Source organism: Oratosquilla oratoria, chromosome 28, assembly GCF_046742065.1.
Source record: "Oratosquilla oratoria isolate Oo_2021 chromosome 28, ASM4674206v1, whole genome shotgun sequence".
Classification (NCBI taxonomy): Eukaryota; Metazoa; Arthropoda; class Malacostraca; order Stomatopoda; family Squillidae; genus Oratosquilla; species Oratosquilla oratoria.
The window spans coordinates 4,800,900-4,826,183 of NC_134804.1; the positions used below are offsets into that span (position 1 = coordinate 4,800,900).

Here is a 25,284-nt window from a genome sequence, read left to right on the forward strand (position 1 = left end):
AAGATAGAAGAGACATAGCTTGGAAAAGATGGAAAAAAGACAAAAAAGACCAAATAGCAATCATACATCAAACTGAGAAATGAATATGTAGATATACACAGGAAAAAAGAAACTACAAAAAAGATATAATAGATAAATGCAAAGAACAACCTAAACTATTTTACAGATATGTAAATGATAAACTAAAAGACAAATACATACATACATACATACATATACCAAGGCTTTTTCCCCCTTTCAAGGGAGGTAGCCAAAAAGGCAAAGGCATAAAAACACTCCCACCCATTTCACCCCTAAATACACTCCACACCCCTCCCACCCTCCTTCTCATCTGAGCACCTCCTGGATGACGGGTCATCCCTGCACCATGCCCACCGCCCTGGGTCAGAAGCAGTGTCGCAAGACACAGCACATCCACAGCAAGGCCGCTTCATTTAATCGGCGACCCCCCTTGCATATAAGGAGAGGACGGGGAGAAATCCCTTCGGGCTGTGTCAAAATTTACTCACACATACTACCCCATCCCCCCGCCCATTCCTCCTCATGCAATCACACATCATCCATATACAACCATTCTCCACTCACCTCTGTGTTCCGTCCTCTCCCTTCCTTCCTCAACAGACATTCCCCTCTTCCCCAAAGCCCCCTTCACCCCATCCATCCACCTCATCCTAGGACGTCCCCTCATGTTCACTCTCTCCACATCTGCCTTCCATACCTCTTTTACTAGTCTTTCTTCACTCATTCTTTCCATGTGTCCAAACACGAAATATTGAAACTGCATTAAGGAAATACAGATAGTCGTTGACTTATGACCTATCCAACATACAATTGTTTGACTTTACAACCATCACCACCCATCTGCATAATACATATATATAAAGTAAAAGCCCTTCTATTAATCGGCAACTTCAAATATCCAGCATATTTTTTCCAAGCATTAAAATATATGAAAATATACATATATATAAAATCAATACAAATCGATTCCAACTCCAGTGAAAGGCAGAAAGTGAAGAGGAAGATGACCCAGAGCCCAAAGTTTCATGGACAGATGCAGCGAAAGGTTTAGCAGTTTTTGTTAAGTTTGCTGAACAATGCAGTTACATGACCATGCGCAATGTCATGGCTGTTCACTGCATTCAAAATGAGTTTTTGTTGCAAAGAGGCAAGAGTTGCGAGCAGATAGACATAAGAGAGTTTATGAAAGGTGGACAGATGTATAAGGCTCAGAAAAGTGTACAACCAACCAGTGAGACAAGCGATAATAACTTGGCAACTTGTTGTTGACCGCCGCATTTAATCACCATGCTCATAGGAAGTATGAGAAGTACACTGTACGTAATATTACAAAATACATACATTTTAATTGTTAAGATTTGGTGCTTTTATGATTTATTGGTGTAAAACTGATATGGTTAGTGAATAAAATAAGTGACTGACTTTATCTATTATCCCTTCATGTATCCAGAATTTTTTAACATTCGGCATGCCTTAGGGTCCCGTTGATGCCAGATACAAGGACTTTTACTGTAATATGTACTTATTAGTTCGTATTTTCAAGTGCTACCCTCCTGCCCACCTCTCCATCTCTCAATGCATGACAGTGATGCTGCTCACTCACTCAGTGTCTCATTCATGCTTTGTTGTTGTTGTTGTCGTTCCCTAGACTGTCTGTCCGAGCAGTCCTGTCTCCCCAAGGAATGCCAAAGCCGAAACTGGGTTTTCCCACAAATCCTTTATAGAGTGTATGTTGTGTTGTTTGCATGCATGATTGTGTATAATGCAGTCTTCCATTATGTGTTGTATGGTATGGGGTGAAGTGTTACATCCTGGGCAGCTGTTTACAATGCGGTCATCCAGCCTCTTCTGGTAGCTTAGAAGTGCTGGGTGGTGGCCGCACCGCAGTCTGGCCAGGTGGACTCTGTCCTTTCGTGGGAGCGAAGATTCAGAAGGGTGGATATCAGGGGGTCTGGCATGCAGCAGTGTGTTGTCTTTCAGTATGTTAATGGAGTGGTAAGTGATATGATTATAAATATGTTTCTGGAGGCTGGTATTTGGTGGTTGTGGAAGAAGAGAAGAGAGTATCTGTGTGTGATACAGGTCTTTGGGTGTTGTTTTAATGTTTCTTGGTGTGTGTGGGTGTTCTGCTATGTAGTGTAGCAGGTGTGATGTGTTTGTGGTGGCTGCAGCAAGTGTTTGTGTGCCTCTCATGTCGACATGTCAAGGTGGTCCTTGACTTTGAGGACTTTTGTTTCATGGTGTAAATGGTCTGTAGGTGTTGTATTTGTGCAGCCTGTAATTGTTTTTAGGGCTTTGTTTTGTATGATAGAAGGGTGTTGTGGTGTATCTCACTGAGATTAGGAGCCCATGCAGGACTCGCATAATTCATCACTGAGCGTATGCATTGTTTGTATATTGTTGTATTAGTTTCTTTGTTTTGTCCAAATGTTGTTCCAGTGATTGACTTAAGTGCATTAAGTCTAGGTGTGCATTTGTTTTTATGTTTGTGATGTGTTGTTTGAAAGACATGGATGTATTGTATGTTACACCAAGAATTTTCGGTGTGTTTGTGTGTGGTATTAGAGTGTTGTTGATGTAGAGATGAGGTATGTATTTGTGTTCTTTTGTCCAGTTGGTGAGAAGTGTTGCTGTAGATTTGGTTGGAACTATTTTGAGTCTGTTTGTGATGAACCATGTGTTGAGTGTATCAAGGTATGGCTGGATTATTTCTGCAGCTTTGTCTGTGTTACAATGTGTGCATGTGATTGTTATGTCGTCTGCGTAGGAAGAGATTTGTATTTCTGAGGTGTCTGGTGTGGGTAAGTCATGCATGTATAGATTAACCCCTTCCATACGGTGCCGCACACGTAGGCGTCATGAGGAGCAAGTGGATTCGCGACGCTGCCATATCGGCGTCTTGATTATATTTATTGTAGTCACCCCTGTGTTTTTACATTCTCCTTGATCTGCTCTGAATCCCATTCTCTGTGGTTTTCAAAATTCACGGGTGAAAGAGAGAACGATCGATATAAGCCGTGACTATATTTTATGATGCGAGTATAATTATGACACGTCGTACGGCTGGCATTGGCTGCTGCCCGTGAGATTTAAGTTCCATACTGAAGTGGTTAAAGAGCGTGGGAGATAGAACAGAGCCCTGTGGTACTCCACTCTTAATGTTTCTGATGTGCGATGATTGGCCATTATATGACACGTAAGCATTCCTACCTGCCAGATAATTGGCCAGCCATCTTTTGGTGTTATTGTGCATGTCTGTGTTATATATTTTATTTGTTAGGTTGTGGCGGGGGATAGCATCAAAAGCTTTACTAATGTCTAATGTTATAAGAAGTGTTCTGTGGTGGGGCCTATCTGAATTGATGCCATCTAAAATTCTTTGTGTGAGGTTTATCAGAAGAGTGTTTGTGGAGTGTAGTGGCCTAAAACTGCTTTGTGAGTCAGCAAGGGGAATATGTGGTGTGACAAGTTGAAGTATTAGGTGTTCAATGACTTTAGAGGGGGTGCAGAGAAGTGTGATTGGGCGGTGCGATGTTGGGATTGTTGGGTCTTTGTTCGGTTTTGGAATGGTGATTATTTTACCATGCTTCCAGATGTCGGGTATAGTGTTGTGTGAATAGCTGTAGTTTGCAATGTTTGTGAGTGCGTGTATACCTTGTGGTCCAATGTGTTTTAGGTGGATGTTACTTATGTTATCAGGGCCACAGGCAGATGAGTGCTTGAGATTATGCGTTTTATCTGACTGTCTATGAAGGGTGTATAGTCTGAGTCTGTGGGAAAGTCTTTCTTACGTCGAATAGTGCGTCGGTCGTCAGGGTGAGAAGTGAGATGGCTTGTCTGTGCAAAATGATTTATGAGTGTGTTTGCTTATTGTCTGTTTGAGGGTAGATTGTCTGTTGTTGTGATTATTGCTGCGTGAGAGTGTGTTGTGTTACTGTTGGATAGTGTAATGCTGTTGAGTGCTTTGTACAATTTACTGGTGTTTGTTTTGTGATCAAGTGTATTGATAAAGTTTTGCCAATTTTGTGTTTTTTGTTCGTGTATTTTATTGGCAATCAGTGTTTAGTGCTTGTATTTGGTCTGCTATGTTTTGAGGGATAGGTGTGGGGGTATTGTGTTTGAGTGTGTCTCGTTGTTTGATGAGGCCTTGGATTTCTGGTGTGAAGTTGGGGTTGTGTGATTTTCTGTTGCCTCTAGGGATGTATCTCTTGTCTGTGTTTTGTATGATTGTATTAAAAGTGTGCACAGCATTGTTTATGTTTGTGATTGGTGTACTGTTAAGTGTTTCAAAATATTGTTCTGTCTCTTTAGTAAAAGCTTCCCAGTTAGCTCTCTTGTAATTGGTGTATGTGTGTCTGTGGCCAACTGGGGTGCATCTTGTTTTGGTGGTGATGATGATTGGAAGGTGGTCAGAACCAAGGGTTCCGACCACTCTCCATGATGTTGTTGGGGTTAGGCAGGGGAGCAAAAGGTGATATCAGGAGAGGAGGGAGTGTAGAGGGCTTGGTGTGGGATATGTGTATGATTATGTGTGTTGTTCATGATAGTCAATGAGTCAAACTGAGTCTGTATATCAAGCCCTCTGTCTGTGTCAGGGTTGTTGACATACCAGGCAGACAACTTGGCGTTGAAGTCACCACCCATGATCAGGTTGGGGATTGAGGCTAGTTGGCTAAATTGAGGCCTGAAGATGTTTGGAAGTGTGGGGGATGATTGGGGGGGAATGTACATGTTAACTATTGTCAGTGTTGATTTGTTGCCTGTGCGGATTCGAATGGATTGGATTTCTGTAGTGTTATCTGTGGTAGGGAGGAGAATTTTGGTTGTGGCGCTTGTGTCCACAAAACAGATGGAGTGGTGGATCAGGGTGATAAGTCCACCGCCATTGCCGTCGGTCCGGTCTTGTCTGATGGTGGTGTAATTATGAAATGATGGTGTTTTGTGTGAGTGTCTTAGTTTTGTTTCTTGTATAATTGCAATGTGTATGTTGTGTTGTTTAAGAAAGTGTTTGAGTTCATGTTTTTTCGTGTTAATACCATCAATGTTGTGTTGTAATATGTTGATGTTGTGTGTTCTGTATGTGTTGTATGTTGCCGTTTGGGGAAGGTATAGGATCTGGGTTAGAGGGGGGGAAAGGAGAGATTGGGGACAAAGGAAGGGGAGTACTGATTGGGGATAAGGGCAAAAGGAAATTGGAAGTGGGTAAGGGTGCTGGCTGTGGTTGGGGGAGGTGGGAGTGGGGTTACTGGAGGGCAGGTAGAACATGTCCAAGTGTTTGTGTATTGGTTTGTGTCAGCAAGTGTTGTACAAGTGAGGTGGGCCCAGTTTTTGCACATATTGCACTGAACTGAGCCCTTTGTCTGTCTGCTCGAGGTAATGGGTTTAGAGCATGTTGGGCATGTGTATTTTGCGGTGGGCCCAGGATTGCTCTCTCACGCTTTATTCATCACAGCGCTAACATCTTCCGTATCAACAGAAAAGTTTTATTACAAAATACCCCCAAGATGGCTCCCAAGAGGAAACTACCTTTGTCCACTCCCAAGTCTGCCAAGAAGTAAAGAAAAGCCATTAATTTGGCCCAAAAGTTGAATGTGATTAAACAGTTTGAAGGAGGAAAAAAAGTTAATGCAATCGCACGATATGCAGTTATCACATTCAACCGTGTTGATGATCCTGAATGACAAAGGCATTCGTGAACCTGTGAAAGGTTCTGCACTCATACGTTCAACTGTATTTACCTAGTTGTATTATGCGGGAAGGGAGCTAGGCTCATGGTGACCTGTCTTTGTATCTTTCAGCATAAAGTTTTTTCTTAAAATCTTGAATAGTGTTTGCATATACTGTTTCTTTGTCTAATTTGTTCCAGGTATCTATCACTCTGTGTGGGAAGCTATTATTTTTTTTCAGATCTCTTCTGTAATTATATTTTTTTAGTTTCTTTTCATGTCCTCTTGTTTTTCCATTGCCCCATTTCAATAAATCACTCTTATCCAAGATTTCCATTTGTTTCATAATTCTATAGATAGTAGGTCTCCTCTTTCCCTTCTTTGTTCCAGAGTTGGTAATTCTAATTTGGACAGTCTTTGTTCATAGGTCAATTTGGAAAGAATGGCTACCAGTTTTGTTGTTGCTCTTTGTATTCTAATTTTTTAATATTCTTTTTGGTACTGGGTGTCCATAGTGTTGCTGCATACTCGAGTTTTGGTCTTATTAGTGTAATTAATTGTTTTTTAATAATTTCCTCATTCATATAGACAAATGCCACTTTTATTGACCTCAATAAATTGTAGGTTTCTCTGACTATTTTATTAATATGTTTGTCCGGTGTCATGTCTTTGCTGATCATCACTCCAAGGTCTTTTTCAGTGTTTACTTTTTTTTACCTCTTCTTCTTCTTGATATTCTGTGTTTACTTTTTCCAAATTCCATTATACTACATTTCTTGATATTGAATTTCACTTCCCACTTTTGAGTCTATTTCCAGATCTTGTCCAAGTCTTGTTGTAATGAGTTGTAATCTTCCTCTGTTCTTACTTTCTTTAATATTTTTGCATCGTCTGCAAAGAAATTCATATAACACTCTATTCCTTCATCCATGTTATTTATGTATATAGCAAACATGATCGGGGCCAGTACTGATCCCTGTGGGACACCACTTATCATTTCTTCCCAATTTGAGAATTTATCTCTAATTACTACTCTCATTTTCCTCCCAGTCAGGAAGTCTTTCATCCATTCCAATAATTTTCCTCTGATGCCACCTATTAACTCTATTTTCCTTATTAGTTTCTTGTGTGGTACCTTATCAAATGCCTTTTGTAGGTCCAGAAAGGCACAGTCTACCCATCTCTCCCTTGTATTATATCTATTAATCTCGAGTAGAAGCATTCCAAGTTTGTTGTACATGATCTTCCTTGTCTGAATCCAAATTGATTTGGATTCAGTATAATTTTTTCTTCCAAATGTTTAACCCATCTATTTTTGATGACCTTTTCACAAATTTTTGCTATTGTGCTTGTCAGGGAGCCAGTCTGTAATTTGATGGATCTTCCTTGTTCCCGTATAAATCAGTACATATTTGCATTCTTCCAGTCCTATGGCACCTTTCCTTCTTGAAGTGAGAATTTGATTATATTGTATATTTTATCTGTTAATTCCTCCATGCATTCTTTCAGTATCCAATTTGAAATTCCGTCTGGACCATATGATTTTCTTAGTTTGATGTACATTGGCTATTTGCTTGTTTTCTTGTCTTTTTTCAATTTCTTCCAAGCTTTGTCTCTTTTATCCTTAGCCTCACTACATTTTTTGTTGTACCAGCTTTTTATGTATATTCTTTCCATTTTTTGTTATATGTATTTATTCACTCCATTATAAATTTCTTTTAGTATATTCCATTTCTCTTCCATCCCTGTTTCTTCATTTAGGAATTTTTCCCAGTTCGTGTTGCGAAAGAATTTTTTGAGTTTCTTAAAATTTGTTGTTGTACATTAGTCTTCCTATTCTATGTTTTTCATTTCTACTTTGATCCATTTGCTCTTTCAAATCAAATTCTATTAGTACATGGTCACTCTTTCCTATCAGTTTTGTAATCAATTTTGTCGACAATTTCAGGCTCTGTCATAAGTACCAAGAAATGTATGGGGCCATCCATGAAATGGAGAATTTGTTGTTTGGATGGAAGACCAAATTCAGAAAAGGACACCGTTAAGCCTGTTTATCATACAGACGAAGGCAAAAAGTCTGTTTGAGACTTTGAAGGAACGTGCTGGAGATGAATACACGCAAGATTTTGTTGCAAGTACTGGATAGTTTAAAAGATTTAAGAAAAGATTTCAACTTTAGTGTTCACATGTCTGGAGAAGCAGCAAGTACAGATGAAGGAGCTAAAAAGTTTGTGGAAATGCTTGATAAAATTATTACATATGATGGCTATCTTCCACAGCAAATATTTAATGTAGATGAAACAGGATTGTATTGGAAGTGAATGCCAGAACACACATATATCCATTTAGAAGCTAAAACAATGCCAAGATTTAAAGCTTACAACAAGGGCTTACTCTTCTGCTTGGTGGGAATATTGCATGATTCAAACTGAAGCCATTCTTAATTTACCATCTGGAAAACCTATGTGCGTTGAAACATGTAAACAAGCACGCTTTGCTTGTTTACTTTCGATCAAATCGTAATGCATGGATGACTAAGCTACTTTTTGAAGACTGGTTTGTGAATTGCTTCATAACTCAAGTGCGTGAGTATTTGTTAGAAAAAGGAATAGCTTTTAAAGTTTTACTTTTGTTGGATAATGCACCTGGACATCCACCTCACTTGGGTGATCTTCATCCCATTGTGAAAGTTGTTTATTTGCCGCCTAACACAACATCAATTCTTCAACCTATGAACCAAGGCTTGATTGCAACATTCAAAGCAAACTATTTGAGAATCACTAAGCCTATGTAAATTTTGGAAACAATATGATGTTCTTATGTGCATCAAGAATCTATCTTATACATGGAATGTCACTGAAAAATGTATGAATGGAATTAGGAAAAAGTGTCTCAAATGTTTTTGCATGATTTTGCTGGATTTGACAGTGAAGTACTCAAAGAGATACATGAAAAAATATTGAAATTGTCAAAAGAACTTTCATTGGAATGTGAATTAGAAGATGTGGAAGAATTATTAGATAAAAAAATCTGGTGAACTAACAAATGAAGAACTCATTGAATTGGAAGAAGAACGAGTGGCTAAAGAGGAGAGAAGACAGGCAGAGGAAGAAGAGTTGCCAGTAAGGAAATTCACCACTAAGGGATTATCAGAAAGCTTTGCTACAATGAATAAATTCCTTAAACAGTTGGAAGAAATGGACTCCAACTTTGAACACTTTACAAGGATTGAAAGGCTGATAAACGATGCGGTGTGTCCACATTGTGAAATTTATAAGGAAGGAGGAAAGAAAAAAAAAAAAAAAAATTTACTTTTGTTGGATAATGCACCTGGACATCCACCTCACTTGGGTGATCTTCATCCCAATGTGAAAGTTGTTTATTTGCCGCCTAACACAACATCAATTCTTCAACCTATGAACCAAGGCTTGATTGCAACATTCAAAGCAAACTATTTGAGAATCACTAAGCCTATGTAAATTTTGGAAACAATATGATGTTCTTATGTGCATCAAGAATCTATCTGATACATGGAATGTCACTGAAAAATGTATGAATGGAATTAGGAAAAAGTGTCTCAAATGTTTTGTGCATGATTTTGCTGGATTTGACAGTGAAGAACTCAATGAGATACATGAAAAAATATTGAAATTGTCAAAAGAACTTTCATTGGAATGTGAATTAGAAGATGTGGAAGAATTATTAGATAAATAAATCTGGTGAACTAACGAATGAAGAACTCATCGAATTGGAAGAAGAACGAGTGGCTGAAGAGGAGAGAAGACAGGCAGAGGAAGAAGAGTTGCCAGTAAGGAAATTCACCACTAAGGGATTATCAGAAAGCTTTGCTACAATGAATAAATTCTTTAAACAGTTGGAAGAAATGGACTCCAACTTTGAACACTTTACAAGGATTGAAAGGCTGATAAACGATGCGGTGGGTCCACATTGTGAAATTTATGAGGAACCAGTCACTCCTACCTTTGCCCTGCTACCACCTTACTGACTATTACTCCACCCCCTACAACACTGACCGTTACCCCTCCTCCCACCACATCAACAGCTGACCCACATGATCCACAACTCAGCACCAGCTATCCGAGCAGCGACTAAGTTTTGTTTGTGTCTTTGTTTTAAATTGTCTTTTTGTATTTCCACAAATGTTTTCTATTTTTTCGACATCTGTACATAATTGTATTTTTCAGTATTACTGTATTATTTTCATATGTTTTCAATATTAAACCAATTGTGGTAACTTTAATATTCTGTGTTTGATTTAAGCCTAACTTAACAATATGAAATGGTATGATGTTTAGAGAAACATGTTGTAAAGACACGTGTCCAGAGTACTAAATATGACTTAAGTATGACGATATATATATATACAGGGGTCCCTCAAATAACGCGGGGGTTAGGTTCCTGAAATTACCGCATATGACCAAATCCGCATATGCTGACTATCCATATTAAATACCGAGAACCGTATGTATGTGTATGTATTTACCTAGTTGTATTTTGCGGGAAGGGGAGCTATGCTCGTGTTGTCCCACCATTGTATCTCTCAGTGTCTAGTTTGCTTTTAAACTCGTGAATGGTTTTTGCGCTTACTATTTCATTATCCAGTTTGTTCCAAGTGTCTAAAACTCTATGAGGAAAACTGATTTTCTTCAGTTCTCTTCTATAGCTATGTTTTCTTAATTTCCTTCCATGTCCTCTTGTGTTTCTCTTGTCCCAGTTTAGTAATTCTTTTCTATCAAGTATCTCTGTGCTTTTCATGATTCTGTAGATGGTCAGTAGGTCTCCTCTCTCTCTTCTTTCCTCCAGTGTCGGTAGCTCCAGTTTAGCCAATCTCTCCTCGTATGATAGGTCTGCAAGTGCAGGTGCCATTTTTGTAGCTGCTCTTTGGATTCTTTCTATTTTCTTTATGTTCTTTTTGGTACTGGGAGACCACAATGTCGCCGCATACTCTAGTCTAGGCCTTATCAATGTAACCAATATTTTTTTTATCATGTCTTCGTCCAGGTAAGCAAAAGCCCCTTTTATTGATCTTAGCAAGTTGTAAGTCTCCCCGACAATTTTGTTTATCTGTGTATCATAGGACAAGTTGTTTGTGATAATAACTCCCAAGTCTTTTTCGGATCCTACTTTCTTTACTTCCTTGGTTCCAATTGTATAATTTCTTGATATTCTGTTTTTGCTTTTTCCAAACTCCATTATGCTACACTTCTTAGTATTAAAATCCACTTCCCATTTCTGACTCCAGTTCCATACCCTATTCAGATCTTCTTGCAGTGCTTCACAGTCCTTATCAGTTTCTACTTTCCTTAACAGTTTGGTGTTATCAGCAAAGAAGCTCATGTAACAGTTCACGCCCTCATCCATATCATTCATATAGATAGCAAACATTATTGGAGCCAGTACAGATCCTTGCGGTACTCCATTGATCACCTCTTTCCAATCTGAATATTTTTCTCTGAGTACTACTCTCATCTTTCTTCCAGTCAGGAAGTCCTCCATCCATTTTAGTAGGTTCCCTTGTATTCCTCCTATGTGTTCCAGTTTTTTTTAGTAGTTTTCTGTGTGGTACTTTGTCAAATGCTTTTTGCAAGTCTAGGAATGCACAATCAGCCCATCCGTTTCTTTCTTGCACTATGTCTATTAGTCTTGAGTAGAAGCATATCAAGTTTGTGGTGCATGATCTTCCTTGTCTGAACCCGAATTGTCTTGGATTTAATATGTTGTTATCTTCCACGTGTTTTACCCATCTATTCTTGATGATTTTCTCACAAATTTTGGCTAAAGTACTTGTTAGTGATACTGGTCTATAGTTGGTGGGTTCTTCCTTGTTATATTGGTACAATGTTAGCATTTTTCCAGTCATTAGGTATCTTTCCTTCCTTGAGTGAGCTATTTATTATGATGTGTATTTTGTCCATTAGCTCTTCTTTGCATTCTTTTAGAATCCAATTTGCAATTCCATCCGGGCCATGTGATTTTCTGACGTCCAGTTTTGATAGATGTTCTGATATTTCTTTTTGTGATGTTGTAAATTCACTCATGTGGGGAGAATGTTTGCTATTATCTACGTCCCAATTTTGTATTTTCTCTCTGTTGTTCATGATTTCGGCCATCTCTAATTCTTCTGTGTATTCTATATTTCCTTGGCGTAGTTTCACTAGTTTCTGTTTGGTTTTAAGTTTACCATTTACATACCGGTAGAATAGCTTGGGCTGATCTTTGCATTTATCTATAATATCTTTCTCACGGTTCCTTTTCTCCTCTCTTCTCACATTAACATACTCATTTCTATAGTTTATATAAATTTGCCATTTGCTTTGTTTTTTGTCTTTTCTCCACCTTTTCCAAGCTTTGTCCCTTCTGTCTTTTGCCTCACTGCATCTTTTGTTGAACCAACATTTAATGTACTCTCTCGCTTTTGTCTTGGTACATGCCTGTTTACCCCTTCATTGTAATTAGCCAACAGTATGTTCCATTTCTCTTCCACTGTTGTCTCTTCCATATAGAATTTTTCCCAGTTTGCACTCTGGAAGAATGTCTTTAGTTTTGCAAAGTCTGTTTTGTTGTACATCAATCTTCCTTTCCTATGCTTTTCGCTCCTCTTCATCTCTATTTCTTCCTTTAGTACAGTTTCGATGAGTACATGGTCACTCTTTCCAATTGGTGTCTTGTAGTGGACTTTGTCCACTATTTCAGGTTCCGTTGTAAATATTAAATCTAGTTTTGATGGCTCTTCATTGTTTCTGTACCTTGTGTTTTCACTGACCCATTGGGTCATTGTGTACTCCATGGTCATGTCTAGCAGTACATTGCCCCACATGTCATCTCCTCGTACTATCATGTTGTCCCAACAAATTTCTTTGCAACTGAAGTCTCCCATAATTACTAGGTTACCCTTACCCTTTAGTATCTCATTTAGTGATTTTCTTGTATCTTCTAGCATTTTTGTGCGTTCGTTTTCTTTCCAAGCATTCGTTCTTGGGGGCACATAGGTCACCACAAACTTTCTACTTTTCATATTCTTGCCTTCGACTTTTATCATGATCAGTTCAACATTACCTTTGCCCTCTGCAATATTTGTCATGTTTAGGTCTTTCTTGGCCAAGAACAGGATTCCCCCTCCCTGCATTTTGTCCCTGTTTCTTATCCAGTAATTGTATAGCCCTTGTCCAATATCAATAGATGGTATTTCTCCTCTTAGTTTAGTCTCTGCAATTCCCATTATGTCTGGTTTTTCTTCTAACAGATAACACTGGGTAACAATTTTTTTTTTTTTTTTTTGAAAAATCGTCCAGGGTTTTCCAGCGGAATTAGACTAATTGTGATGCTCTGAGTCCGAAAATGCCTTTGGTTTTCCTCAATCAGGTCAGGATTGTTCGCTACAGACATTTAAGAAAAAAAAAAAAAAAAACAATTTTTCGTCCAAAAACCCAATTTCTGCGGATCATAAAAATTCGGTTTTTCTGTTTTCCTGGGGAAATAAAAGTCAACGTATCCAAATTCATTCATTTTTTATATACTCGATTACATTTGATAAGCTTAATACATGTACATGAGCGTTACGTGACACAAAAGTTCGGAGTTCACGGCGTAAATCGCCATTTCCTCGAATTCCGTGTGTGAGCAGCTGCTGGGTTGTCTCTCTTCAGCGACCAGCAGTAGTCCGCGAGCATGACTGCGTCCCACCTCCCCTGGTACCTCTCCTCCATTTGACGCATGTCCTGATGGAACCTTTCTCCCTGCTCGTCGCTGACCACACCAAGGTTTTCAGGAAACTTCTCCATGTGTGAGAACAGGAAATGCATCTTTATACTCATCAAACACCCGAGGTTTTGGAAGTTTTTTATCATGCTGTTGATGAGTGTGGCGTGGTTTGCTGCCTTCTTGTTCCCCAGGAAGTTGTTCACCACCTGCACAAACGACCTCCAGGCGGCGCACTCTAGCGTGTTCATGGAGTTTTCGAACTCTGTGTCCTTGATGAGCTGCCGTATCTGTGAGTCATCGAAAATGCCGGCCTTCAGCTTCTCAATGGTCACTCCAGGGAAGGCTCGCCACAGGTAGTTGAAGCACCTCCCATCCTTGTCCAGAGTGCGCGTGAACTGTTTCATTAACAAGCTTGATGTGAAGCGGTGGGAACAAAATCTTTTCCCGGTCAACAAGAGGTTCGTTTATGATGTTGCTCGCCCCAGGTACTAACTGCTCTCGTGCCGGCCACTCTTTCTTCACATAGTGCTGGGCTCTGTCTCGACTGTCCCACTTACATATAAAGCATGGGTACTTTGTGTACCCGGACTGCTGACCAAATAGAAAGTTCACCATCTTAAGGTCGACGCAGATGAGCCATTGGTGCTGCTCATATTGGATTTTGTCGAGCACGTACTTGACTGCTTCATATTTCTCTTTGAGAGTTGTGGAGTGCGCAAGAGGAATTGAGGCGAACTCGTTCCCGTTGTGGATGAGCACACTCTTCAAAGAGCGCTTACTACTGTCTATGAAGGGTCGCCAATCTCTCGGATCATATTGAGGAGCGCTGAGTTTAACAAGAAGACCGGTGACATCTCGGCAGTACACGAGGTCTTCCTCCTGGCAGAAGTAGCCCATGTAGTCCTGATGCCTTCTACGAAAGAATGTGATACGCGCGTCCTCGCCGAGTAGATTTTTCTCTTTGAGTCTGGAGGCCAACAGCTCGGCGGAAGTCTTCGGCAAGCTGAGATCCCGAACCAGATCATTAAGCTCACATTGTGAAAAGGGCTGCGGACCATCTTGTGTTTCATACTCTTCTTCTGTATCTCCTCCCTCATATGCAGTGGTGGCCTCGTCGTCGCTGTCAGGAAGCTCTCTGCACGCTGGTACAGGAAGTTCTTCGCAGTGAGCAACTGGACGGCGGGCAGATGGAAGGTCGGGGTACTGGAGGCTGCTCCGATTCTTCCGGTTGATGCCAGTAGTATTGATGGCGCAGAAGTAACAATCCGATTCATGGTCAGACGGCTCCCTCCAAACCATCGGAATCCCAAACTTCAGTGAAGTTTTCGTGCCCTTCGTCCACCGCCGGAGGTATTCCACGCATGTCATGCACACCGTGTGCGGTGCCCAGGACTTATCTTGGTCACCCAGCTTGACTTGAAAGTAAGCCTGGTATGCGAGCTTCACAAAGCTTGTGATGCTCTTCCTGTGCATTGACAGCGTGTATTCTCTGCAAATGTAGCAGAAAATGTCAGGATTATTCCTGCATGACCGTCGCGCCGAAGCCATATCAATACCCTGAAAAGAAAGAAATAAGTCAATTAGTCAATTTCAAACAGAAACACACCAGAAGCAACCATTTATATATGAATAATTCGCTATATTCTTCAAGAAAAATAGGACTCAAACACCAAAATTAGTCTAAATCAGCTGAGAAACTCCTGATGATTTTTTGGCTGTTACCCAGTGTAATCATTGAGTTCGTTCAGACCTGAAATTAATCCGTCAATGTTAGTGTAGGCCACTTTTAATTTTCTTCCTTCTCCATTATCTTTTCTGTCCTTGGTTTTTTCGTTTTGATGTGCCACTGTTTCAATCTCATGTCAATTACTCTCCAATGGAATTCTTTGCATTCTGTCTCCGTTCTCAACAAGTTTTTTTCCTTTGCTTCTTTTCTTAGTGACTTTTCTTTTTCTAATTCCTCAGTACTCATTTCTCTTTTTATCCATATCTTATTGTACTTTTCACTCTTTGCCAAATTGCCTACTTTTTCAAAGATGTCTTCTACTACCATCTGTGACCTTAATTTTATCTTTAGAGGTCGATTTCTATCTTTAGAGTAGCGACCGATTCTGTGTGTCTCTTCTAAGTCTATGCTTGAATCTCCCCCCCCCCTGAATTTCATTTAGAATTTCTACTGCTGTCTCTTTTTCTTCTTTTTCTCTCATGTACCTCGCCAATCCCTGTTTTTCTTTTAGTCCATAGACCACAATACATTTTTTCCTATCTACTGTATCCCTGACCCAGTTTGCTTTTTCATTAATCACTTGGATAATTGTGTCTTTTGCATTATCCTGCATTTGCTGCTTGACTATTTCTTTAAAAGCAGTTTCCTTGTTTTCGATGTTTTCCTTCCACTTCTTAATTTTCTGAATACTTTCTTCACCTAGATTCTCTTCGATCTTTTGTGACAACTCATGACAACTACGTGAGGTCTGAGTTAGCGGACGTCGTGTCGCATCTCATTGTGTGTGTGTGTGTGTATATATATGTGTGTATATGTATATTTGTGTGTAGATGTGTATGTATGGATCATACTAACATGAAAAAAAAAAAAAAAAAAAAAAAAAAAAAAAAAAAAAAATTAAAGGGAGAGCGACTCCCCATAAGCTTTGCTTCTCGCTCTCCCTTTTCAATTACTAATTTTGTAATTTTTTTGTATATATGTATGTCTAAATTGTATTTTGTATTGTTGAATAAACCTTAACTATGTAATCTGTTGTTCACCTCTATCTTTAAATTGTCGCTGCCGTTATTTTCATTAGTTTTCTTCTTTTCATTATCATTCCTCAGCTCATTTATATCCCTTTTCATTTATTTGATCTCGTTTGTGAGATCTAAGTTGGTTTTTCTTAGGTCAGAGATTTCGTGATTCGCCTTTGCTAAGCATTCCCTTAATCCTGATATCATTTCTTAAGTCCATAATTTCATTCTCCCACCGAGTCCTAGTTTTGTGTACGTGTGTGTGTGTGTGTGTGTTTGTGCGCGCGTGTATGTATGTGGCGTTTGTGGCGTATGTATGTGTTTGTGCGTATATACGTGTATGTAGCGTATATGCATATGTGTATGTGGCGTATATACATGTGTGTGTATGTGGCGTATACACATTGTGTGTGTGTGTGTGTGGCGTATGTATATGTGTGTGTACAGTATGTGGCATATGTATGTGTGTGTGGCGTGTGTGTGTGTATTTACCTAGTTGTATTTTACGGGAAGGGGAGCTATGCTCGTGGTGTCCCGTCTTCATATCTCATTTTATCTAAACTATTTTTAAATTCATGTATTGTTTTTGCACACACCACTTTCTCATCTAACTTGTTCCAACTGTCTATTACTCTGTGAGGAAAGCTGTTCTTTTTGAGATCTCTTCTATAGCTGTCTTTCTTGATTTTCTTTCCGTGTCCTCTTGTATTTCTATCATCTCATTTTATCAGATTCTCTCTATCAATAATTTCTATGCCTTTCATGATTCTGTAAATAGCTATCAAATCTCCTCTCTCTCTTCTTTGCTCTAGTGTCTGTAGTTCAAGTTTTGCTAGTCTCTCTTCATATGATAGTTTTGAGAGTGTTGGTGCCAATTTTGTAATTGCTCTTTGTACTTTCAAGTTTTTTTAATACAGTTTTTTGTACTTGGTGACCATATCATTGCTGCATATTCCAATCTTGGTCTTATCAGTGATTAGAATTTTCTTCATTCAGGTATGTAAATGCCACTTTCATTGTTCTTATTAAGTTATAAGTTTCTCCAAAAATCTTATTTATATGTTTCTCAGGTGACATATTGTTCATAACAATGACTCCCAGGTCCTTCTCATTTTCTACTTTTTTATTCCTTCTTCTCCCAATCTATATGATCCTGTTATTCTGTTTTTGTTTTTTCCAAATTCCATTATACTACACTTTCTAGTGTTGAACTCCATCTCCCACTTCCTACTTCATTCCTGTACTTTATCTAGGTCACTCTGTAGTGACTCACAATCTTCTTCCGTGTTCACTTTTTTTTTTAACAGTTTTGCATTATCTGCAAAGAAGCTCATATAACTTTCAATTCCGTCATCCATATCATTAATATATATAGCAAACATTATTGGGGCCAGAACTGTTCCTTGTGGAACACCGCTTATTACTTCATCCCAATTTGAGTGTTTGTCTCTTATCACTACTCTCATTTTTCTTTCTTGCAAAAAGTCTTCCATCCATTTAAGCAGTTTGCCCTGTATTCCTCATTCAGTTTCTAATTTCTTAATCAATTTCTAATGTGGTACTTTGTCAAAAGCTTTTTTTAGGTCTAGAAATGCACAATCAGCCCACCCATCTCTTTCTTGTATTATATGTATTAGCCTTGAATAGAAACATATTAAATTGGTGACACATGATTGCCTTGGATTTAGCACGTTTTTTTTCTAAATATTTTACCAATCTACTTTTGACAATTCTTTCACATATTTTTGCTATTGTACTTGTTAGAGAGACTGGTCTGTAGTTGGTACGGTCTTCTTTATTTCCCCCTTTATATATAGGTACTATATTTGCTTTTTTCCAATCTTCTGGGAGTTTTCCTTCTTCCAAAATCCAGTTTGCTATTTCATCTGGTCCATGCGATTTTCTGACATCAAGATTACTCAAGTGTTTCAATATTTCATTCTTTGTTACTTCTATTTCTTTCATGGGGGGGACTTTCTCTTTCCATTTGATCTCTTCAGGTTGTATGTTCTCCCTTGTAAACACAGATTTAAAATGCTTGTTCATAATTTCCGCCATTTCAATTTCCTCTGTGTATTCAACTCCTCCTCTTAATTTCTCCAAATCTTGTTTGTTTTTCAGTTTGCTGTTTACAAATCTGTAAAATAGTTTTGGTTGATCTTTACATTTTTCTATGACATCTTTTTCATATTTTCTCTTTTCCTCTCTGCATGCTTGTACATATTCATTTCTATAACTAGTATATATTTTCCATTTTTCAGGTCTGTCTTTTTTCCATCTGGTCCAGGCTTTGTCTCTTTTGTCTTTTAACTCCCTACAACTTTTGTTGTACCAGCACTTTACATATTCTTTTTCTTGTTTTTGTTTTGGGACATACTTTTCCACTCCTTTTTTTTTTTATAAATTTTTGTCAAAATATTCCATTTCTCTTCCACTGTTGTTTCTTCTTTGTATATTCCTTCCCAGTTTTCTTGTTGAAAGAATTCTCTTATTTTATCAAAGTTTGTTTTTTCATACATCATTCTTCCTTTCCTATATTGTTCATTTCTTTTCATGTATTTTTCCTCATTTAGTTCCAGTTCAATCAATATGTGGTCACTTTTACTTATTGGTGTTTTATATTCAATCTTTTCTACTATTCTAGGTTCAGATGTGATTATTAGGTCTAGTCTTGATGGTTCTTCTTCATTTCTATACCTAGTGTTCTCCTGTATCCATTGCGTCATTGTATGGTCAGTAATCATCTCGAGTAGAACATTTCCCCATGAGCCGTCTCCACCCTTTACTGTCATCTCTTCCCAGCAGACTCCTTTGCAATTAAAGTCACCCATCATAACTATTCTTCTTCCATCTTCCATTATCTTATTTAATGTTATCTTTGTGTCCTCTAAGATACTTTTATGTTCACTCTCTTCCCATGAGGCTGTTTTTGGAGGCACATAATTTATCACAAACTTTCTGCTCTTCTTATCTCTGTCTTCCACTTCGATCATAATCATCTCTACTGTATTCTTTCCATATGTGACACTCTTCACGTTTATATCCTTCTTAGTCAGGAACATAACTCCACCCCCTTGCTTTGTCTCTCTGTTTCTAATCCAATAATTATATGCGTCATTTCCTACACTGTTGGGTGGTAGTGTGTGTGTGTGTGTGTGTGTGTGTGTGTGTGTGTGTGTGTGCATGGGTGTATGCATCTGTGTTAACATGTACAAGTAAGCATGTACGTGTGTGTGTCTGTGTTCGTATTTGTGTGTACACGCACGCGCATTCACAACATACACTGGTTGTCTAACACGTGTCTACGTGTATTTTACCTAGTTGTATTTTGCGGGAAGGGGAGCTATGCTCGTGTTGTCCCGCCTTTGTATCTTGCAGTGTCTAGTTTGTTTTTAAACTCATGAATGGTTTTTGCGCATACTATTTCATTGTCCAGTTTGTTCCAAGTGTCCAAAACTCTATGAGGAAAACTGTTTTTCTTCAGTTCTCTTCTATAGCTATGTTTTTTTATTTTCTTTCCATGTCCTCTTGTGTTTCTTTTGTCCCAGTTAAGTAAGTTCTCACTATCGAGTACCTCTGTGCCTTTCATGATTCTGTAGATGGTCAATAGGTCACCTCTCTCTCTTCTTTGCTCCAGTGTCAGTAACTCCAGTTTAGCCAATCTCTCTTCGTATGATAGGTTTGCAAGTGCAGGTGCCATTTTTGTAGCTGCTCTTTGGATTCTTTCTATTTTCTTTATATTCTTTTTGGTACTGGGGGACCACAATGTCGCTGCATACTCTAATCTAGGCCTTATCAATGTAACCAATATTTTTTTCATCATGTCTTCGTCCAAGTATGTAAACGCCACTTTTATTGATCTTAGCAAGTTGTAAGTCTCCCCGACAATTTTGTTAATCTGTATATCATAGGACAAGTCGTTCATGATAATTACTCCCAAATCTTTTTTGATCCTAGTTTCTTTACTTCCTTGGTTCCAATTGTATATTTTCCTGATATTCTGTTTTTGCTTTTTCCAAACTCCATTATGCTACACTTCTTAGTATTAAAGTCCACTTCCCATTTCTGACTCCAGTTCCATACCCTATTTAGGTCTTCTTGCAGTGCTTCACAGTCCTCATCAGTTTCTATTTTCCTTAGCAGTTTGGCGTCATCGGCAAAGAAGCTCATGTAGCAGTTCACGTCCTCATCCATGTCATTCATATAGATAGCAAACATTATTGGTGCCAGCACAGATCCTTGCGGTACTCCACTGATCACCTCTTTCCAGTCTGAATATTTTTCTCTGAGCACTACTCTCATCTTTCTACCAGTCAGAAAGTCCTCTATCCATTTTAGTAGGTTTCCCTGTATGCGTGTCTACACGTGTAAGCGTGTATATGTCTGTTTTTGATCTCCCAAACCACCACCGCCAGTAACAAAGAACCTCATAAGAGAAATTAAGTCACGACAAGCGCAGTCATTATCAGACTTATTAGTTGTGTTCCAAATGAAAGAAACATTACACTTCAACAGGTTAGGGCAGTAAAATTGTTTGCAATGTTGCCACGTGTGTGCATATGCGTGCCTGACTCGGTGCGAATTTTAAAATGGTTCTCTACATTTGAGATGGTTTTGAAATAAAATCTGCATATGATTGAATCCGTGTTATTTGAGGGACCCCTGTACATATATGAAGAAAATTTGGGTAAATTATGACTTTAAAGAGTCTACTATTCCTATGGGAATTTAGCACGTGTCCGACATATGACCTAATTGAGTTATGACTGGTCGGTCGGAACCAATTGCAGTCATAAGTCAACGACTACCTGTAAAGAATATATAGATAATGTAGAAATGGCTGAAATTATGATCAGGCATTTTAGGTCTATATTTACGATTGAAAGCTCACAAATTTGGAAGGACAGTGAGGATGATTCCCTGAAATGAAAGAAATAACGGTAACACAGAAAAAAATAAGGAACCAAATTAAAAACTTGACGCCAGAAAGTCACATGGGCCGGATGAAATTGCAAATTGGATACTGAAAGAGTGTATAGATGAACTAATAGACAAAATACACAAGATAATTGAATTCTCACTCAAAGAAGGAAAAATACCACAAGATTGGAAAAATGCAAATATTGCACCAATATACAAAGGAGGAGACAAAGAAAATCCAACAAACTTAGACCAGTATCCCTTACAAGCACAATTGCAAAAATATGCAAAAAAGTTATTAGGAATACATAGATTAAACACTTGGAAAAGAACAAAATACTAAATCCTAAACAATTTGGTTTTAGAAGTGGATGATCATGTACCACAAACTTAATATGCTTTTACTCAAGATTAATAGAAATAATACAAGATGGGCAGATTGTGCTTTCTTGGACTTACAAAAGGCTTTTGACAAAGTACATACATACACCAAGGCTTTTCCCCCCTTACTAGGGAGGTAGCCAAAAAGGAAAAGGCATAAAATCATTCCCACCCATTCCATCCCTGAAAACACTCCACACCCCTCCACCCTCCTTCCCATCTTAGTACCTCCTAGATGATGGGTCATCCCTGCACCCTGTCCACTGCCCTGGGTCAGAAGCAGTGTCGCAATACACAGCACATCCACAGCAAGGCCGCTTCATTAAATCGGCGACCCCCCATATAAAGGAGAGGACGGGGAGAAATCCCTTCGGGCTGCGTCAAAATTTTGCTCACACACACTACCTCACCCCCCATCCCCTCGTCCATCCCACCTCATGCATCACAACATCTTCCATATACAACCATTCTCCATTCACCCCTGTCTTCTGTCCTCTCCTGTCCTTCCTCAACAGACATTCCCCTCTTCCCCAAAGCCCCCTTCACCCCATCCATCCATCTCATCCTAGGACATCCCCTCATGTTCACTCCCCCCACATCTGCCTTCCATACCTCCTTTACTAGTCTTTCTTCACTCATTCTTTCCATGTGTCCAAACCATTCTAATACTCTTTCATCAACCCTATCTCCCAACTCCCTTTCCACACAAAAACTCTCATCTGTACCACATCCATGCATATTAAAAGACCCAAACCTTAGGGTGCTGTTCCGAAAACTCCCAGACCCACTTATGCCTTTACTTTTTCAGTGAAGGACAAAATATAATTTTAGGAAGAGATACCGGACAGAATGTCAATGAAGGCCAAAATATCAAGATAGGATGTAATGACAGTGGAAGACAAAAGATAACGATGGGATGTAATTATAGTGGAGGAAAAAATATCACGGTAGGATATAATGTCACTGGAGGACAAAATATAATTTTAGAAAGGGATGCCGGACATAATGTCACTGAACAATGGGAGGCCGGCGTGAATCATGGTGACGTAGGGGGACAAAATGTACAAAATAGATCGGATGACCGTAATCGACCAGATGTCCGTGATGGGGGAAATTTTAATTTTGATAGGAGAAATGTTAATGAGGCATTGAATGTCAATGAAGGACCAAATAATAATAATATAGAGCAAGGCATAAATAAAAAACAAAATGATAATATAAGACATGATATTGAAACTCAAAATGTGGCAAAAAGAAATAATCACAAGTTTCTTAAAACTATGTAGTTTAATGCTCGTAGTATTAGGAACAAATTTAAAGAAATACAGGCGTATGTCAAAAGCGAAAATCTCGATATGATAGGAATAACTGAGACATGGTTAAATGGTGCAGAGTTCGAAGCTGAATTTAATATTGCGGGATTTACACACTTTCATCAGGATAGAAACCACAAGAAAGGTGGGGGTGTTCTATTGTACGTTAAAAACAATGTTCATGCTTGTGTTTTAGAGAAAGTGAAACAGGATGCATATGACAGTTTGTGGGTTGAGTTAACCCTAACAAATGGACAAAAAATGAATATAGGTGTAATATATAGGCCAAAGACATTATCATTAGCAGACGACAAACTGTTATTTCAAGAACTGTCTAGTTTCTGCAACCGGGATTTATTGATAATGGGTGATTTCAATTTTACTGACATTGATTGGATGACCCTTGAACATGGCCATATGGGTAGTCGCTTGATTGATTTTCTTGGTGACAATTACTTAATTCAGCATGTAAAAGAGCCCACAAGATATGGAAACTTGCTCGATTTATTGATCACTAGCCGCGAAAGCATGGTAACTGATGTAGAAGTCAGTGAATCTGTTGCAAATAGCGATCACAATTTAGTCAGATTCAAACTCCTAAACAATTTTAAAATAGATACTTGTGCTTCTAAAATACCCGATTTCAGTAAAGCTCAGTTCATAGAACTACGTCAGGAACTTCAGCTTACAGATTGGGAGGCAAAATTAAACGAAAGGCCTGTAGATCAGATGTGGGAAATATTTCAAAATACGCTCACTAAGATGATTCAAACTTACATTTCTTTTAAGGACAGACGTCCCCCAAATCAGGCTCACCCAAAGTGGCTCGACAAAGAAACTGAAAAAAGTATTGCTAAAAAGAGACAGGCTTATAAGAAATATAAGTGCTCGGGTGCATCTAATGACTATGAAAGTTATGTATCAATACAGAGAGATTTAAAAAAGACAATAAGAAAAAGAAAACGACAATACGAAATGAACATCGCTGATAAATCCAAAGAGAATCCCAAAGAATTCTATAGTTACATTAGAGATAAAAAGGTTGTTAGGAATCACATTGGTCCACTATTATCTGCTGACGGTCAACTTGAATATTCAAATGAAGGAATGTGTAATATCTTAAACAATTATTTTAGCTCGGTATTCGTAAACGAAACACCTCAAAGTGAATTCCAAACTGAAACCTGTGAAAAGTCTGGGGTAAACTTACTCACTACGGTAAATATAACAAAAGAAAAAATTAAAAGGTGTATAGACAAACTCAAAGTTAATAAAACACCAGGGCCTGACGGTTGGCATCCGAGAATCTTAAAGGAAATGAAAAATGAGATTGTTGTTCCATTAGAAATTATTTTCAAGAAATCCATCATATCCGGAGATGTCCCAAGAGAATGGAAGCTAGCTAATGTTACTCCCATATTCAAAAAAGGTGACAAAAAGAAACCAAATAACTATAGGCCTATAAGTTTGACTTCGATCGTAGGAAAAATAATGGAAACTATCATCAGAGATGATATCGAATATCATTTAGAAAGTAACCGTTTGATAAATGATAGCCAGCATGGTTTCAGACAGAAACGTTCTTGCGTGACTAACTTACTCGAATTCTACAACACAGTTATCTCGAATTATGACAAAAGAAACAATATAGATTTAATATATCTAGACTTTGCAAAAGCTTTTGATACCATCCCACACGAAAGACTACTTACTAAATTAGCTTTGCATGGAATAAGTGGTAGCCTATTAGGTTGGACTAGTAATTGGTTGAAAGGTCGAAAACAGAGAGTTGTTTTAAATGGAAAAACTTCTGGATGGAAAAATGTTGCAAGTGGAGTTCCTCAGGGTTCCGTTCTTGGGCCACTTCTATTCATAGTATATATAAATGATATAGACAATGGACTAAAATTTACTGTTTCCAAATTTGCTGATGATACAAAACTGTGCGGAGTGGCAAATGATCACTCAAACCAATTAGATATTCAAGAAGATTTAGATCAATTACAGCAATGGTCTGAAAAGTGGCTAATGAAATTTAACACAAGTAAATGCAAGGTAATGCACATAGGTAAAAATAACAGTAAGTACGATTACAAGTTATTTGGAAATTCGTTATCAAAAGTGGATAGTGAAAAAGATCTCGGCGTAATTATCAGTAACGACCTCAAATCATCCAAGCAGTGTATTTCAGCCTCTGAGAAAGCAAATAAGATTCTGGGATTGATTGCGCGATCTTTTGATTTCAAAAGTCCATCACTCATTAACAAGCTATATAAATCGTTAGTTCGTCCACATTTGGAATATGCTGTTTCCGTATGGTCACTGAATCTCATTAAAGACATTGACAGACTGGAAAAAGTACAACAGCGAGCCACAAAACTGATTCCAAATATAAAAAAATAAATCATACGAAAATCGACTTAAGCACATGAATCTGTTTTCCCTAAAAAAGCGTAGACTCAGAGGTGACTTGATACAGGTCTTTAAGATTTTAAAGGGAATTGACAACATCAAAAGTG

General features: G+C 38.4%; 1 protein-coding gene across 4 annotated transcripts in view; it reads right to left on the bottom strand.

Annotated features, from left to right (window-relative positions):
- The window catches only part of PIG-V (phosphatidylinositol glycan anchor biosynthesis class V), a 115,431-nt gene that overhangs the window by 22,367 nt on the left and 67,780 nt on the right, over positions 1-25,284 (bottom strand). For 2 of the 4 annotated variants that reach the window (XM_076210919.1, XM_076210920.1), the window contains exon 6: positions 13,200-14,966. The exons of the other annotated variants lie outside the window; for them this stretch is intronic. In XM_076210919.1, the coding sequence (XP_076067034.1) occupies positions 13,731-14,966 (1,236 nt within the window). In that variant the 3' untranslated portion in view covers positions 13,200-13,730. Of the gene's footprint in view, positions 1-13,199; positions 14,967-25,284 lie in introns of those variants that run through there. 4 annotated transcript variants of the gene reach the window in all.